We start from the raw sequence: 15,431 nt of genomic DNA on the forward strand, positions 1-15,431 counted from the left end.
TTTTTCATAATGTGTGTGTGTGTGTGTGTGTGATTTTGTTTCGTATTTTTAGAACATAGGAATACAGTGTTTTAATTAATTTGCACCCTTTTGGTAACTTCCCCAAAGAAGTTCTTCTGACAGATTTCTTTACATTTTCAGTTTTCCTGTTTTCCAAAAAAAAAACTTCAGATTTGATATTTCTTTCCTGGTCTATCCGTCTTCTATCTTACTGAAGCTGCATGCGTGCGAACAGTTGGTACACTACTATTGTTCGGTTGCACTGCTTTGACTGAAAGTAGAGACCAAATTAACTCGTCCGGTTAAAAAAGTGGAGGCTGCATAATGGCTGGTGCTGGACTCAAGTGACCAAACATAAAATCAGCTGATTAATCACCACACAGACTTACATTTTCACTACACAGACATGCAGTTCATAATGCTGACCAAACATAATGGAGGCTGCATAATTACTGTACGTGCTGCTACGTACTAATCATGCATGCTCGAGATCAGACGCTCACGTACGCGCGTGCGTCCGTCCGCACCACACCCACACCGATCGGTCGATCGATCTACCACAATGCATACCCATGTCGACGGCCGACGGGTGGACGGATCAGTTCATGTTGCGGGCGCAGCGCGTGATGGCGGAGCAGCCGCGCGTGTAGGGGTTGGCCTGCTGCATCGACCCGCAGTTGGTGTAGTAGGACTGCCCGCGCTTGTCGCACGGGATCGCGTCGGCCCGCAGCGCCGCGTAGCTGATGTACCTGGCGCTCGGCTTCCTGCCGACCAGTTCCTGCTCGTCCGCCGCGCACTGCCCCTGCAGGCCCAGCGTCGTCGTCCCGTCGAAGGCCTGGACCGTCGTCACGCCGCCGCCGGTGACGCACGGCAGCTGGCAGGCCACGACGACGACCACGAGCAGCGCTACAACGGTGGTCATGGCGATGCCGGTTGCTGCTGCAGGGCGAGGCGCCATGGATGGATGGACGGATGAGCTGAAAGCTGGATGCAGAAGGAACTAGTAAGAGAGAAGAAGGTGCGCGGCTCAGTGAAGGGCTTGGATGGATTCAGCGGGAGGAAGAGGCGAGGGGAATGGTGACGTACGTCGATGCCACTGGAGATCGAGACCGGGATTTATGGAGGCCGGCCGGCGGGGTGCGCTGGCAAGAAGAGATCTCGAGTGAGTCAATCAATGGCGTCCCGGGCGCGCATGGTCTGTCTGGCACCCTCGCTCGCTAGTCGCTAGTCAGCCGGCCGGCCGGAGTCCACGAGATCTTGCATACAAAGATGAACAAGCCACAAACACACTGATGTAGAACGCGTGCATGTTCCGTTTGCCCTTTCTTATGAGCAGTGATTTCTTCCCCTCGCTCCTTGATCATTTACATCTGTCACCTTGGCCCGGCACTATTAGGAAAGACCAAAATGGGCTCATTCTTTCCTTTTCGAAATGTTTGGTTTGTGGGGTTTGGAGTCAGATGGAATGAAAGTTTAAGTGGAAAAGGTATAAGAGTGAGGGAGCCAACTCGCACCAATGTCTTCCGATGGGGTCCTTCTTAATTCGTCGGCACGGCTCCATTGCGGAATAATTCCTATCATGTGGGAAAAAGAGTAAAAATCTATTTCTCACGCCTAATCCCTCCACAAACTCCACTCGCCTTCTACCCAGAAGGTTACCAAACAGATTGTACTTATCACCGACCCTGGGGGTGGGGTGGGAGGGGGGTGCGGGGGGCGGGGGTCACATGGCCACTATGAATTGAGCACAGCGGCAAAGGGTCGCAACTGACCACACTCGCCTCTCACAAACGAGCATAGCACATCATCACTTATATCAAAGCCGAAAAGGGACTCCGATAGAGGTTTATAGGGGGTATGGGTGTGAAGATAGGTCACTTAGATATTTTTTTTTGCGAAAAAACTTTCAATATATTCATCTTCAATCATGGCAGTGCAACGAATACCAAAAATAATAAAAATTACATCCAGATTCGTAGAACACCTAGCGACGACTACAAGCACTGAAGCGAGCCGAAGGCGCGCCGCCGTCATCGTCCCTCCCTAGTCGGAGTCGGACAAAACTTGTTGTAGTAGATAGTCGGGAAGTCATCGTGCTAAGACCCTATAGGACCAGCGCAGCAGCACAACAACCGCCGCCGATGAAGAGTAGCGTAGATCAGAAGGATCCAACCTGAAAACACATGAACGTAGACGAACTACGAGCAGATCCGAGCAAATCCACCAAGGACAGATCCGCCGGAGACGCATCTCCACACGCCCACCGATGATACTAGACACACCATCGGGACGGGGGCTAGGCGGGGAGAACCTTATTCCATCTTCAGGGAGCCGCCGCCGCCTCGTCTTCCTAAGCAGGACACAAACCCCAACAAAACGCGAAAAAACAACTGAAAACAAAGCCCTCCTGCCGACAAGGACCGAGATCCACCGCGCCGCCATGGTCCTAAGGCCATCGGAGACGAGGCAAGGGTACTCTAGACTTTTCTTGGGGAAGAGGCTCTGTTCAGGTCCCAAGTACAGGTCACTTAGATTGGAGAGGGCAAATCTCCAGAGTGCAATGAAAGAAAGGGTTAAAGATGAAATCCCATTATCCGAGCCAGGCCAATGAGACTTTTCACCAAATATCCCTCAATCCTAGCTAGGAAACACTGAGAAAATATGCATTCATATTGTCTTGAAATTAAGTCTGAATGTCCCAATACAAGAAGGGGTTTTGAGGAGGCCTTTTGGGATGAACTTCAAATCATGCAAAAATACCTTTGTTCAAGCTACCACTAAGCGTGAGGCACAGCATTAAAGATAGTACCCCAGTCCCCAGATCGGGTGAAACAGGAGACAAATAAGAAAATCGTACTTGATCACCTCTGCTGCTACATCTACAGTACTAGCAAGGTCATCTGGCTAGTAGCTAGTTCATCTACCACAAAATTCAAGAGCCCATATGTATAGCAGAGCTAGAGGCTGCAGAAAATTCAAAGCAGAACACACCAGACCTGAAAAGGGGATCATACCTACCTCTGGAGATTAATTACGGTAGGAAGTAGAGTACACGCATCCAATATTGTTGCAAAGATCAATAGAGTGGTGCATACACTAAGTGCAGTGCAGTAGATAAATGTGATGATATAGTATATTGGTTTGGTTTTGAGCTCCTTTTTACTGTTGTCGGTCGCTGAAATTTACGTTCATCCCATCAGCTTGCATGTGCTTGATAAGGAACTCGAAGCCCGGGGCCCCCCTTGAAAATAAGTAACGAGTTGTTGCACGTATATGTTTACAAACATGTGTCGTCTCGTTTCTGCTTATCAAGTCCGTATTTGTTCTTAGCTTAGCTAAAGTTCCTATCAATCGAGCTCATGAGTAGCTCCTTAAACTCATTTGTACTCTCCCCTTCTCAACATATTTTTCGAGGTCGGATTTAATATAATTGTACTAAATTCGAGACACTTATTTTAAGACGAAGGGAGTATTTCACTAGCTCGGGTGTAGACCTTTTAATCACAATTGGCTTTGCCCGCATCACAGAACACAAATCTTCTGTTGGTATGTCTCGGAGTTGAATAGTGGCAAAGTTGATTAGGCGAGTTGTCATCATGAAACCCTGCAAAAAAGGAAAAAAGAGTTGTCATCATGAAACACACTCATGGCACAATGATGCTATAGTGTTTGTCGCGACCCGATCCGAATGGATCAAGCGCTCTGTGCTCAGGTGTCATCCCTGGATCAGTAATGCTGACACCACACAGTACATCGAAGGATTTATAGCAGAGTGGCAATCACACACTTATTACATCGTTGTCTCAAAGAGAACTTATTACAATACACATGGCTTAAGGCCATCTAGTGTCGATAACAGCGGAAGACTCGGAAGATAAATGGGTCCATCAACTCCAACGGCATCACTGAGTATAGAACCACAACCTAAAAGCACCTTACTCGTCGTCTGAAAAGTCTGCAACATGAGAAGTTGCAGCCCGAAAACGGGTCAGCACATGGAATATGCTGGCAATGTAACACATAGAGAGTAATGGAATGAAACAGCTATACTATATGCATATATGGCTGGTGGAAAGCTCTATGGTTACAGTTTTGCGTAAAGCCAATTTTTCCCTACTACAAAGGAATAAATTTATTTAACTATCATGGTGGTTGTTAAACATTGAGAATGGTTGACAGCATTCTCAATCCCAATTAAGTGAACAATTAAAACCCAACAACATTAATTAGAAGTAACATGTTTAGATTCACATGATATTCAAGTACTAGATACTCAAGTTGTCCATAACCGGGGACACGGCTAATCATGATTAGTTTATACACTCTGCAGAGGTTTGCGCACTTTTCCCCACAAGACTCGATCGCCTCCATTTGGTTTCTCGCACTACATGGTGTTTGAGAAGACGGATGACCGAGACACAGTCTTTCAAAAGCGCTAGCACCTTACATGTGGGGTAGACCGTACCACCTACAACCCCTACATCTGCTAGTCCACCCCGTAAGAGTTCGCACAACTTAGTCAACTATGCCAGAGCCCATAATGGCTTGTGGCTGCACACGGAAGTTTCTAGCATGAAAGATCTTATGATCCCTTTGAGCCTGGGTGGCGGTCCAAAAAAAAACAGGCAAGTCCTGATAGACATCAGGTGCCTCAATCCACCCAGATGTGTGTTTAAGTTGCCACCTTAGATAAACCATTAAAATTATCAACTCACATCTGTCATGGATATCACTCACCCAATCCACGTCTACTAGCATAGCATGGCATAATAAGCAAACGTAGAAGTAACTCCCAAAGGTTTCATAATAAACAGGTAATAGGTACTACCTCATCTACTTCCCATCCCACAGTTTAATTAGATCCTAATCATGCAATGTGAGAGGATTGATCTAATGCAATAAAACATGGGTTGTAGAAAAGGTATGATCAAAGTGTTACTTGCCTTGCTGATGATCCGCGAGACCTAGGGTTTCGAAGTAACAAGCGGCGCAATCCGGGTGATCTATCGCAGACAAACAACAAGCACACAATAAGTACTCATCTAATACACAGGTAAAACTCGAACAAGAAATCGAACCAGAAACTTCAACTTAAGAACTCCGGTTGCAAAGAAAGAACGAACCGAACAAAGAAACGAAAAACAAACGGCGGAAGAAAACAACTCGGTTCTAGCAAGTTGAAACTAGGTCAAATTTTACCGGGGCAAAAGCTTGTTTAAGTTGATTAGACGGAACGGCGGTTTCGAAACGAAACTCCAGGCGTTTGAATCACCTGATTCCGATAAACGAGTGAGAAGAAAGACTAGAACGAAGATCGGATCTGAGATCGCGATCGCGGAATAAATCCGACGAGAAGAAAAGAAGAACGGTTAAACGAACGGACGTTCGTTAACCTAGAAGAATCCGGTGATCACGTTCGTTAGGACGAACGGTCCAAAGGCAACTAAATCGGAAAAGAAAACGAATCCGATCTAGGGTTTTGGAGAAGAAAACCGAAACGAAAAACCGATCTAGAAAACGAATCAGAAGAGAAGAAAAGAATCGGAACGATTAGAAGAAAACGATCCGAGAAAAAGAGACGCGGGGCAACCTCCGGCGAGGTCTCCGGCGAGGGGCTCCGGCGGTGTAGGGCGCGGCTTGGTGCTTGATTTGATGGGTTTAGAGGGGGGGTGTTGGGGTATTTATATTGGGGAGGGGAGGAGAAAACTTGGGGTACGGGACAAGAAAAAGTAAGGAAAAAGGAAAAGGAAACAAAGGAAAGGGGAGGGGCTAGCCCTAGCCGGACTCGGCTAGAGCAAGAGGCGGCGGCGGCTGGCGCCTGCCTTGCCTGGCGCACGGCGCGCAGGGAGGCTGGGGCGGTGGCCGGCTGGCTAGCCTGCTGGAGTTTTTTTTTAAACGGTTTCGCGCGCAGAAAAACACAGGAAAGAAAATCTAAACGGGCTCCAAAAATTCTAAAGTAAATTTTCCCCGACTCCTAAAAATGAGTCGAACAAAATGAACTTTACTCCGGACCTAGAATGCAATTTTTGAAAACGCGCATTTTTCCCTATCCAAATAAAACGCAAACAAAACTCCGGCAAAACCAAAATTGATCTATTTATTAAATCTTCATTTTTCCTAAATTTGGGAAAGTCATATTATTCCCTCTCTTATAGTTTTGTTATCGGAAATTTTTTTGAAGATGAAATAAATAATTCAAATGATCCTCTTTTCAAATTCGAGAAAACTCTCAAATATGAAAATAACGAAATCCCCAACTCTCTCCGAAGGTCCTTGAGTTGCGTGAAATTTCTAGGATCAACCAAAATGCAAGAAAACATGATATGCATGATGATCTAGTGTATAACATTCCAAATTGCAAATTTGGGATGTTACAGTATTGGACGTACGAGAAGCGGTAACTAGCGTTTGCAAGCACTCATGAGCTTTTTAACGATCTAAATTTCTTCTTTTTGCGGATGTAACGATCCAAACTGAGCTTAAATTTTATCTCGTTAGGATAGCGAGCCTCTAAACCTTAAGGAGCCAAACATGCTCGTTATCCGCCCGTACTTGCAAACAAAATGCTTCCTCCTTTTTTTTCAAAAATAAGCCATCAGATTTGTTATAGAGGATAAATATCAACACAAAGCACCTCACACAAAGAAAAAAATTATAAGGATGTCCCTGAGACGCACATCAGCTTGAAGTTCCATCACGAGCCACAAGTGCACCGCCGCTGCCACCATTGCTGCTCCCGAGCCTCGGCTGGCCAAACTTTGTTTGTAAACGCGGATTGGAAGTCTCCGTGCTACGGTCTCGAGGGACCAGCGTGACCGAGCATGAGCTGAAGTTGTGGAAGTCGATATCGCACAAATATCCAAAGAAGTCAGAGAACACAGACTCGTGGGATCCATGAGGAGCAAAATCGAGCTTCACCGGGTGCGCCCGATCCGCTGCTGCCATCGACGAATTGTAGACCAGAGCAACCACCAAACCGCCTGAGAGGGCCTAGAACTGGAGCACGGTGTCACCACCAAGACGTCGACCATCCCAGGAGCACACAAACCGCCGGATCCGCAGATTGACGGGAGGGCATGCCACTCTCATCCCAGCACCGCCCCGAAGCAACACCAATGTGAAGAGGAGGTGGCGGATTACGTCGATCCCTTCCAATTAACGCCGATGGGGACTAAGCTAACCTTATCTACACGATGGGATGAGAAGAACGTGATCCCCACCTCCCCACGCTGCCTGGCGATGAGAGGAAGCAAGGATCCACGCCCTCTCCGACGGGAGGAGTGGAAAACGCGGCTTCTCCCTCCATTTCAAATATATACTTCATATATTCGGGTCAAAAAAAATATATACTTCATATATTAGATAAATATAATATGAATTTTTTATCATATAGTTTACTCTCATTTGTCAATTCGGATTTTCATTGTATATGTGGATCTCCGGTTCAGGAAATCCATCGGTTTTCATCATTTTAAAAATAATATTAACCCGGCTGGTTTTCACTGTACTCGATGCACGCTCCGCCGCTCAGCAGCCGCCTCGCCTTCGTCCCGTCTGCCGGCGGCCGGAATCCAATGTCGCCGTGCCGTCTTCTCCCTCTAACTCCCGCCACTTCCACCACCCATCCCCGCCGCTCCCACCGGCACGCGGCGGATGGCGAGGGCCGCCGTCTCCCCGCGCTCCTCCTCTCGGCGCCTAGGGCATGCAGGGCTCCGTAGCGCCGCCGCCTCCCCGTCCATCCATTACTCCCGTCGGAGAAAACCCTATGTCCTCGTCGTTATTCCTCCCCTCCGTCGTGCTCGACCCATCTCCCGGGCACAGCCTCCGTAGTCCGTTCCGTTCGTGGTGAGATTTCGCGGCCGTCTCTAATTGGGGAAATGGGAGAAAGCATACAGAGGTCAAAGCCTCAGATCCAATGCTGGCCTTTTATGTTCTCATGACCAGTTATTTCTGTAAATTTTGCTAGATTTCTTAAACCAACCTCTGCATCGTGTAATTTCCATCTTATATACATTGTGTCCCGTCCCATTTAATCTATCTGAATTCTGAACATATGCATGTAGGTTCAGCAAGGGAGCGGCGAGAAGGCACCGAACACGTCCAGGATATCTAGTCTAAGGTCCTTGGATGGAGTTGCTCTGACTCCAGCAATGGCACGAAAAGAAAACCATCTCTCTGTTTTCCCTTTTACATTTTTATATAAAAGGGGAGGTTTTTCTGGCTGTTGAGGTGGAGCAGAGACTCGCCATACAAGTGAGTGAGAGACGATCATCCATGCCATGTCAAAACCCTGTCCATCGCCCGGGAGGCCCCTATTTTTAGAAGCCTTTCGCCTCGTCTTCTGCCTCCTCCTTTGCCTCCTCTCCACAGTCTGATTTAGAGACCTTGCATGCATGCCTTGCCTGCCGCCTATCCACAATTTAGTTCCTCTAGTTTTGTGGGTGCTAGATCCCTTTCCCCAAACCCACTCCGTTGCGCTAGCACATTTGAAGCCTGAATTTCCCCACAAGGTCTGGTGAGATGCTGTCATCCTTTCCCTTAATTCTGCAACTGTTTTGCTTGCGCCTCTGCGATTATTGTCTGAATTGATTCGTGAAGAGACACAGATTTGTCTATCTTGCATCTCTCGTGAACGCATGGTACTTACGTATGTTGCATCTGTTGTGAAATTTGTGTGATGCAGCAGGGTGCTCGTCTCTAACCCGAATGGGAGCAACATATCCTCTCGTTTTCTTGATCCTCTTACTTCTTCATGGAACCAAGGCTGCTTCGGATCCTCCAGTACCGGGATGGCTGACTCTGAGTGGTAAGCATCTAGCCCATTGCTGAGTTATGAATTGGGATTTTTTTTTTTTTTAGCATGCGACAAAGGAAAAGCGCGTATTTTGTATAGAAGAATGTGAGCTAGAAAGTATGTTCTTTCAGCCTACATTATGGTTTGTCTGCCGTGCTGCTAATCTTTCTAGTACTGTCCTACAGGTCGTCGTCCTCTAGTCATTGCTCGTGGGGGTTTGTCTGGGGTAGTGCCTGAGTCAAGCCAGCTTGCATACAGCATGGCAATGGGAAGTAGCTTGTGTGAGGTGGTTCTGTTCTGCGACCTGCAATTCTCTAGCGACGGTGTGGGCTTCTGCCATGGCAGCTTGAGACTTGACAATTCGTCAAATATTGCTGAGAAGTTCGCTGACAGGGGCTCGACTTATCAAGTGAATGGACGAGATGTTCAAGGATGGTTTTCTCTGGATTTCAAATCAGAGGAGCTACATAGTGTCCTATGTAAGCAGAAAAAATAATCTTGGTTATCTTGAAAATCGTAACCGTAAAATCAAAGTACTTTATCCATGCTCCATGATGAAGTTAGCAATTGCAAACGTGGTAAAAACACATATATTTTTCCATATTTGGAGTGAATAAGGTTCAAATGGATCCTTGAAAGTTTTTTTCTTCCAAATGGTTGATCCTTTGAAATCATTTCTGATTTTCCATTTAGGTTCTGTTTTTAATTCTTCTTCTTTTTTCCTGTTGCAAAGTATTGACTTGTCACGTGGTTTGATTATCCCTCAGTGGTTCAGAATGTTTTGTCTCGCTCAAATACATTTGACAGAACACAGGAACTGTTGTCGCTTGACAATGTGGTTCAAAGCGTCTTGGCTCAAAAAGGCGAGCTTCATGTAATTTGGGTCAACATAGAGGTAGATGTGGTTTCACTAACATTCAAAGATTCACCAAGGATCTCTTTGTACTGTACCATGTTCTCTATCTAATAGAAGTTCATATTTTCTTTAGTACAACTCGTTTTTTCTGGAGCACGGATTAAGTGGCGAAGATTACATATTGGGACTACCAAAAGAATTTCCTGTCACTCGCGTCTCCTCACCAGAATTTGCATTCTTAAAAAGTCTCAGTGGAAAGGTCAGAAGTGATATAAAGTTGATTTTCCGGTTTCTCCGTGAAGACCTTGTTGAGCCTACGACAAAGAGAACATATGGAGAACTTCTGAAAGACCTGAAATCTATCAAGGCCTTTGCATCGGGGATTCTTGTTCCCAAGCAATTTATTTGGCCACAGAATAAGGATATGTACTTGGAGCCGTCTACCAGTTTGGTCAAAGATGCACATGCCCTAGGGCTGGAAGTGTACGCATCTGGATTTGCCAATGATGATCCCTGTATGAGTTACAACTACAGCTATGATCCCAGCGCGGAAATCTTGCAGTTCATAGACAATTCAGACTTCTCGGTCGACGGCGTTTTAACAGACAATCCACCTACCGCATCAGGAGCCATAGGTAAGAACTGAAATGGAAGAAGCTATAACTGAAATGGATGTTGATGAAAATTTTGAAATGTTACTTTATACATGATAGGAACGTACCCGTACAATTTAGCTCTTCGTTTTTGATTCCTGTTGACAACATCTTCATGAGGATCCTTTAATTGCAGTGTGCATGGCACATACCAAGGGCAATGCATTCGTTTTTCCTATTGCTAAAGATGGAGCTCCTCCAGGTAATCTGGCAATCTTCTCCTGATCCATGGTGTTGCTTTGCTAACTTCATCATCTTGTAACACAATATACTGATCCCTCCACTCAAGCAGGAGTAGAAGCAAACGTCAGGCCACTGATCATAACCCACAATGGTGCGAGTGGCGTCTTCTCAGACAGCACGGACCTTGCCTACCAACAAGCGGTGAAAGATGGCGCGGACATAATAGATTGCTGGGTCCGGATGTCGAAAGACGGGGTCGCCTTCTGCCTGGGCTCTACAGATCTCAACAGCAGCACGACAGCAGCCACAACTTTCTTGGAAAAAATGACAACTGTCAATGAGATACAGAACAAGTCGGGCATTTTCTCGTTTGATCTCTTATGGAGCGAGATCCAAACCTTAAAACGTGCGAAGCAAGACATACTCCTTATTTTGTTCTGCCAAAGATTTGCATACACTAACATTGATGTCACATGTTTTTTGTTCACCGGAGCAGCCAACCTTGTCGGTCCATTCGCAGACGCACGCCTGGAGAGAAATCCTGCGGCGAAGAACGCTGGCAAATTTATGACACTGGCTGAGTTCCTTGATTTTGCAAAAGCCAGCAACATCACTGGTATACTGATTGGCATAGAGGTAGACAGCATATATAGCATCCTACTTTTGACATGATTCATTTGCTCGCTCCTGTTACCTATGTTGTTATTCTGTCCAACTGATCAAGAGAGGTCTTGTACCTACCGAGTGCAGCATGCTACGTACCTTATAGCCAGAAGCCTTGACGTGGTGGATGCGGTCTCCAAAGCGCTTGTCAAGTCCGGGTACGACAAGGAGACCTGTAAGCAGCGCGTGCTCATACAGTCAGAGGACGCCCCGGTGCTTGCGGCGTTCAAGACGTTCCCCAAGTTCCAGCGGGTGCTGACGATCGAGTTCGACATAAGCGACGCCTCCAAGCCTTCGGTGGATGAGATATTAGAGTTTGCAAACGCGGTGAAGCTCAGGCGCAGCTCTGCCGCGCGGGTCAACGGCTTCTTCCTGGAGGGGTTCACCAATTCCTTGGTCGACAGGCTGCATGCCGGCAATTTGCACGTGTATGTCGGCGTCCTCAAGAATGAGTTCATGAACCTCGCGTTCGACTACTGGGCCGACCCCTTGGTGGAGATCGCCACGGACACGTTGTCGGTGGGCGCCGACGGGATCGTGACCGAGTTCCCTGCCACTGCAGCTGCATACTTCAGTAAGTAGCAGTATCTGCTTTGCTTGATGGACACCATGGACGCTTTGGTTAAATCTTCTTCTTCCTGACGCACAATGAAATATATAGTCTGACTTGATCTCTTTGGCGGATGGATTTCAGGGAGCCCATGCGCCAACTACGAAAGAAAGGACCTTCCCTACATGATCGCCCCCGCCACACCCGGCGGCTTGCTCCAGCTGGCTGCCACTGGCTCGGTCCCTCCGGCGCCCCCTCCGGCGCCGGTGCTCCAGCCCCAGGACATCCTGCAACAGCAGCTGCCGGTGTGCCCCAACGACCCCATGTTCCGGACCTTCCGCTGCCGCCTGGGGCCCAAGGAGACGCCGACGGGGAAACCTGAGTACAACATCAATATGGCTAGCCTAGATGACTAGGTTCCTTGTGGTGGAACCAGCCCATCCGGGTTCAAGTCCTAAACTTGACATGGGTGCTCTCATAGAAGGTGTGTGCTGCCGACGGGTGAAGAAATGCCAAGACGGACATCATCTTGTTGCAAATACCCCACCCCACTCTTTGCGAGTTTCGCTAAGTTCGTTGTGCATTACATACTGGAATTAATGCGTTAGTTACCTAGTTACGTGGCACTAGAACAACATCGTGTACTGAGTATTCGGACAAGTTTGCTTTTAAAGTGGGCATTTTTTTTTGTTATGATCCAAGGTAGTTTGCTTTTAAAGTGGGCATTTTTTTTGTTATGATCCAAGGTAGTTTGCTTTTAAAGTGGGCAATTTTTTTGTTATGATCCAATGTAGGCGTTCTGCCGATGCCGATTTCATATAGATAGATGGAGAAAATGCAAATAAATGCTGGTTTCATATAGATAGATGGACAAAATACAAATAAATACGAAGTGGACCGATTTTTATGAGGAAAGCCGACCGGGGAGTAGTGAGCAAAATCTTGGCGTCAGCAAACGTTGTAGTCGTCAACATTCTTCCAAAACAGAGCATCACACCGATGGCGAAAGAATACGGTCCGGTCCTGAAAGATGATGGCGGTGTTTGTTTGACAGATGATGAAATGCGAGAGTTGGCACTGGTCTTCTATTGTAACCTCTATACTTCTGATGGTTGTGATCAAGTTCAAGAGATGCTCCAGAATATTGATGCATCCGTTTCAATGAGATGAACAACCTGCTATCAAGGACTTCTCTGATGATGAGATTGAAAGGGCATTATTTGATACTAGTGGTTGGGGCGCACCGATGATGCGCCTCCTGAGCGGAAGCTCTGTGGTGCCAGGTAGGTGTCGCCCATTTCAGTTTCTTTTTTAGGCCTCCTTTGGTTTAGAGAAATTTTATAGAAATTTCATAGGATAGGATTTCTATAGAAAAAATTTCTTTAGAGCCCTTTGATTTGTAGGAATGGAATCTTATTTCTATGGAGGAATTCTTTCTATCCTCCACATTTCATAGGAAAATAAACATTAGCCTAGACTCAATAAAAAAAAATTTATGATGTGAATCAAAGGGTATCTCCGTTCCTATTCCTACTCATAGGATTTCAGATACATGTCATCTCATTTTCTATGACTTTTCTATTCCTACGATTTTCCTACCTTATGAACCAAAGGAGGCCTTAGTTTTGTTTGGCACATGGATGAGATTAACCATCAGTAGCAACTAATGAGTTATCTCAAAGAGCCTGATGCCAAACTTCATTAAAATACAAGGGGGATTTTGAAAGATCAGTTATAGGAAAACAGGAATTTACAGGGTCAATTTTCAAGAAAACAGTGCTTCAAGTCTATACATAGCCTACCATGATGATTACACTACCCACATAATACACTCAGCAGGGAGAAAACAACAGGAACATGATTCGAAACAAGACAAGCAGCTTGCAACTCTCCAGAATACCTCATCAATGATAGCCTCAAACTCCCTGTCGGCAAAATTCTATTTTGTCAAAGATCATAACATTGTGTTCTTTTCAAAAATTTCCATGTATTGATATCACCATAATATCGACATGTACTTATAGATGAGCTATAGATATCTACCAAATAGAATTAAGTTTCGGAAAATAAGAAACTGAACTGACTACTGTCTATTTGGTCTTGTCCAGCTCAATAAGAAAAATCTGAGCAAGATAATGCAAGATTTTGCTCACGCTGCTGAATGTGATGATGCCGTAATAACTACTACAATGATTAATCTCGACCTGGTACAAAAATAATGTGAGGACTCATTCACCAGATTGCAGATATACAAATCATAGGGACAACTTAGTGCTATACCTTAATCATATGTAATAATATTGTCACTATCAATCCTCAGCTCTTTGCAAGAATTCATCAGAAAGACAAAAAAAACAAAAACAAAGCTCTTCGGTGTTTATTTAAGAGAAAAATATGTTTTGGCCCCTCAAGTTACCAAAAAGTACAGACTTGGTCCCTCAGATCTCAAAACCGGACAAGTTTTGTCCTAAACCAGATTTTGACCCCGTTGACCGGGTTTGACTGCCACAAAACAGCCCTATGAACAGTAAATCTGAGTTTAAAAAAAACTTCAAAAAAATCTGATTTTTTTTGTTCCAATATGCTTACATGCGCAAGGTGCGACCAAATTTTCGTGGTCTTTCGACACTCGAGGAGCTCGTGACAAAAAGAACAAAAATATTGTCCGATGAATAGTAAATTCGAAAAATAAATAAATAAAATTCAAAAAAATCTGAATTTTTTTGGGGTCCAATATGGTTACATGCACAAGGTGCGACCAACGTGGATTTGAACTGGCAAACGTGGATCGAAGACCCTTTACTGAAGATACTCAAACAAATCATTGATCTCTCTGTAGCAACATAAATATATGGCATAAAAATAACAGCAGGGAAATGACTTAGTGAAATTCTAAGTCCCTGAAATCAGCAATATCACGAGAGCTACTTTGCATGCTTGTGCTAGTCACCACATTGATCACAAAAATACATGGCATACACCTCTGTAAAGATGGCATGGCATAGCCCAAGACACATGTAGAGCTCATGCCCATATGCAGCACACAACAAATGTAGCAAAAATGACAAATGCTCATACTCTGCTAAGAATCAACACCTAACATTTTATAGCATTCTTGCATCAATATTTTGGGCATCAAGATGGACTCAAACAAGCATGTCACAATGGAGCAAAATGAAGAGCACATCATGATGAACATTTTGATATGTCATGCATGCAAAACGGATCTACGAATGAGGAGTTATGGCATGATGAAGAGGGGCGCAAAATGTTAGGGATTCGGGACTTAGAAGAAATATACCCCACAAGATCTAGGGTTTCACACGAACCGAGGTGGCCGGATCGGATCTCGCCGGAGATGTGGGACGCGGCGGCCGGAGTCGGAGAACAGCTCGCCGGCGAGGTCGTGGTCGCCGGACTTGGATGCCCGCGAGGTCGGTCGACGGAGGCGCGCGGGGGCGGCAGGCGCGGTCGGGCGTGGGATTCGCCGAGCTTAGTGCGGGACGGAGGCAAGCTCCGGCTCGGACCGGCGAGGGCGGGCGGTGCCCGGCGGAGGCGGTGAAGGGCGGCGCCAGCGGCGGGGAGGCGCGGGGCGCGCGGGCGCAGGCGGAGGAGAGTGGGGGCCGGGCGGCGGACGCAGCGGGTCTGCGGGGGCCGGCGATGGGCCCGGGCGGGCCGGCGGCGCGGAAGGCGGCGATGGACGCGTGGCAGCGCAGAGTGGTGCGGGTGCGG

General features: G+C 46.4%; 2 protein-coding genes across 8 annotated transcripts; one reads left to right on the plus strand and one right to left on the minus strand.

Annotated features, from left to right (window-relative positions):
- Nucleotides 1-339: 339 nt before the first annotated feature.
- On the minus strand, nt 340-1,690 carry LOC125537677 (protein RALF-like 22). Its single transcript, XM_048701000.1, has 2 exons — nt 1,087-1,690; nt 340-984 (listed from the first exon to the last, which is right to left on the minus strand). Exon 2 carries the CDS (start codon nt 956-958, stop codon nt 599-601), a length of 360 nt encoding a protein of 119 aa, XP_048556957.1. The 5' UTR covers nt 959-984; nt 1,087-1,690; the 3' UTR covers nt 340-598.
- Nucleotides 1,691-7,496: 5,806 nt separating this feature from the next.
- Nucleotides 7,497-12,387, plus strand: LOC125525987 (glycerophosphodiester phosphodiesterase GDPDL7-like). 7 transcript variants are annotated; one of them, XM_048691004.1, is made up of 10 exons: nt 7,497-8,515; nt 8,684-8,806; nt 8,980-9,273; nt 9,562-9,689; nt 9,784-10,285; nt 10,440-10,505; nt 10,596-10,892; nt 10,983-11,122; nt 11,237-11,723; nt 11,844-12,387. In XM_048691004.1, the coding sequence occupies exons 2-10, from the start codon at nt 8,707-8,709 to the stop codon at nt 12,113-12,115; spliced, it is 2,286 nt and encodes a 761-aa protein (XP_048546961.1). In that variant the 5' UTR covers nt 7,497-8,515; nt 8,684-8,706; the 3' UTR covers nt 12,116-12,387. The 7 variants fall into 7 exon arrangements, with proteins under 7 accessions (XP_048546961.1, XP_048546997.1, XP_048546973.1 ...); XM_048691040.1 differs by having other exon boundaries at nt 8,687-8,806; XM_048691016.1 differs by having other exon boundaries at nt 7,497-8,510.
- Nucleotides 12,388-15,431: the final 3,044 nt, after the last annotated feature.

This window comes from Triticum urartu, chromosome 1 (assembly GCF_003073215.2).
Source record: "Triticum urartu cultivar G1812 chromosome 1, Tu2.1, whole genome shotgun sequence".
Classification (NCBI taxonomy): Eukaryota; Viridiplantae; Streptophyta; class Magnoliopsida; order Poales; family Poaceae; genus Triticum; species Triticum urartu.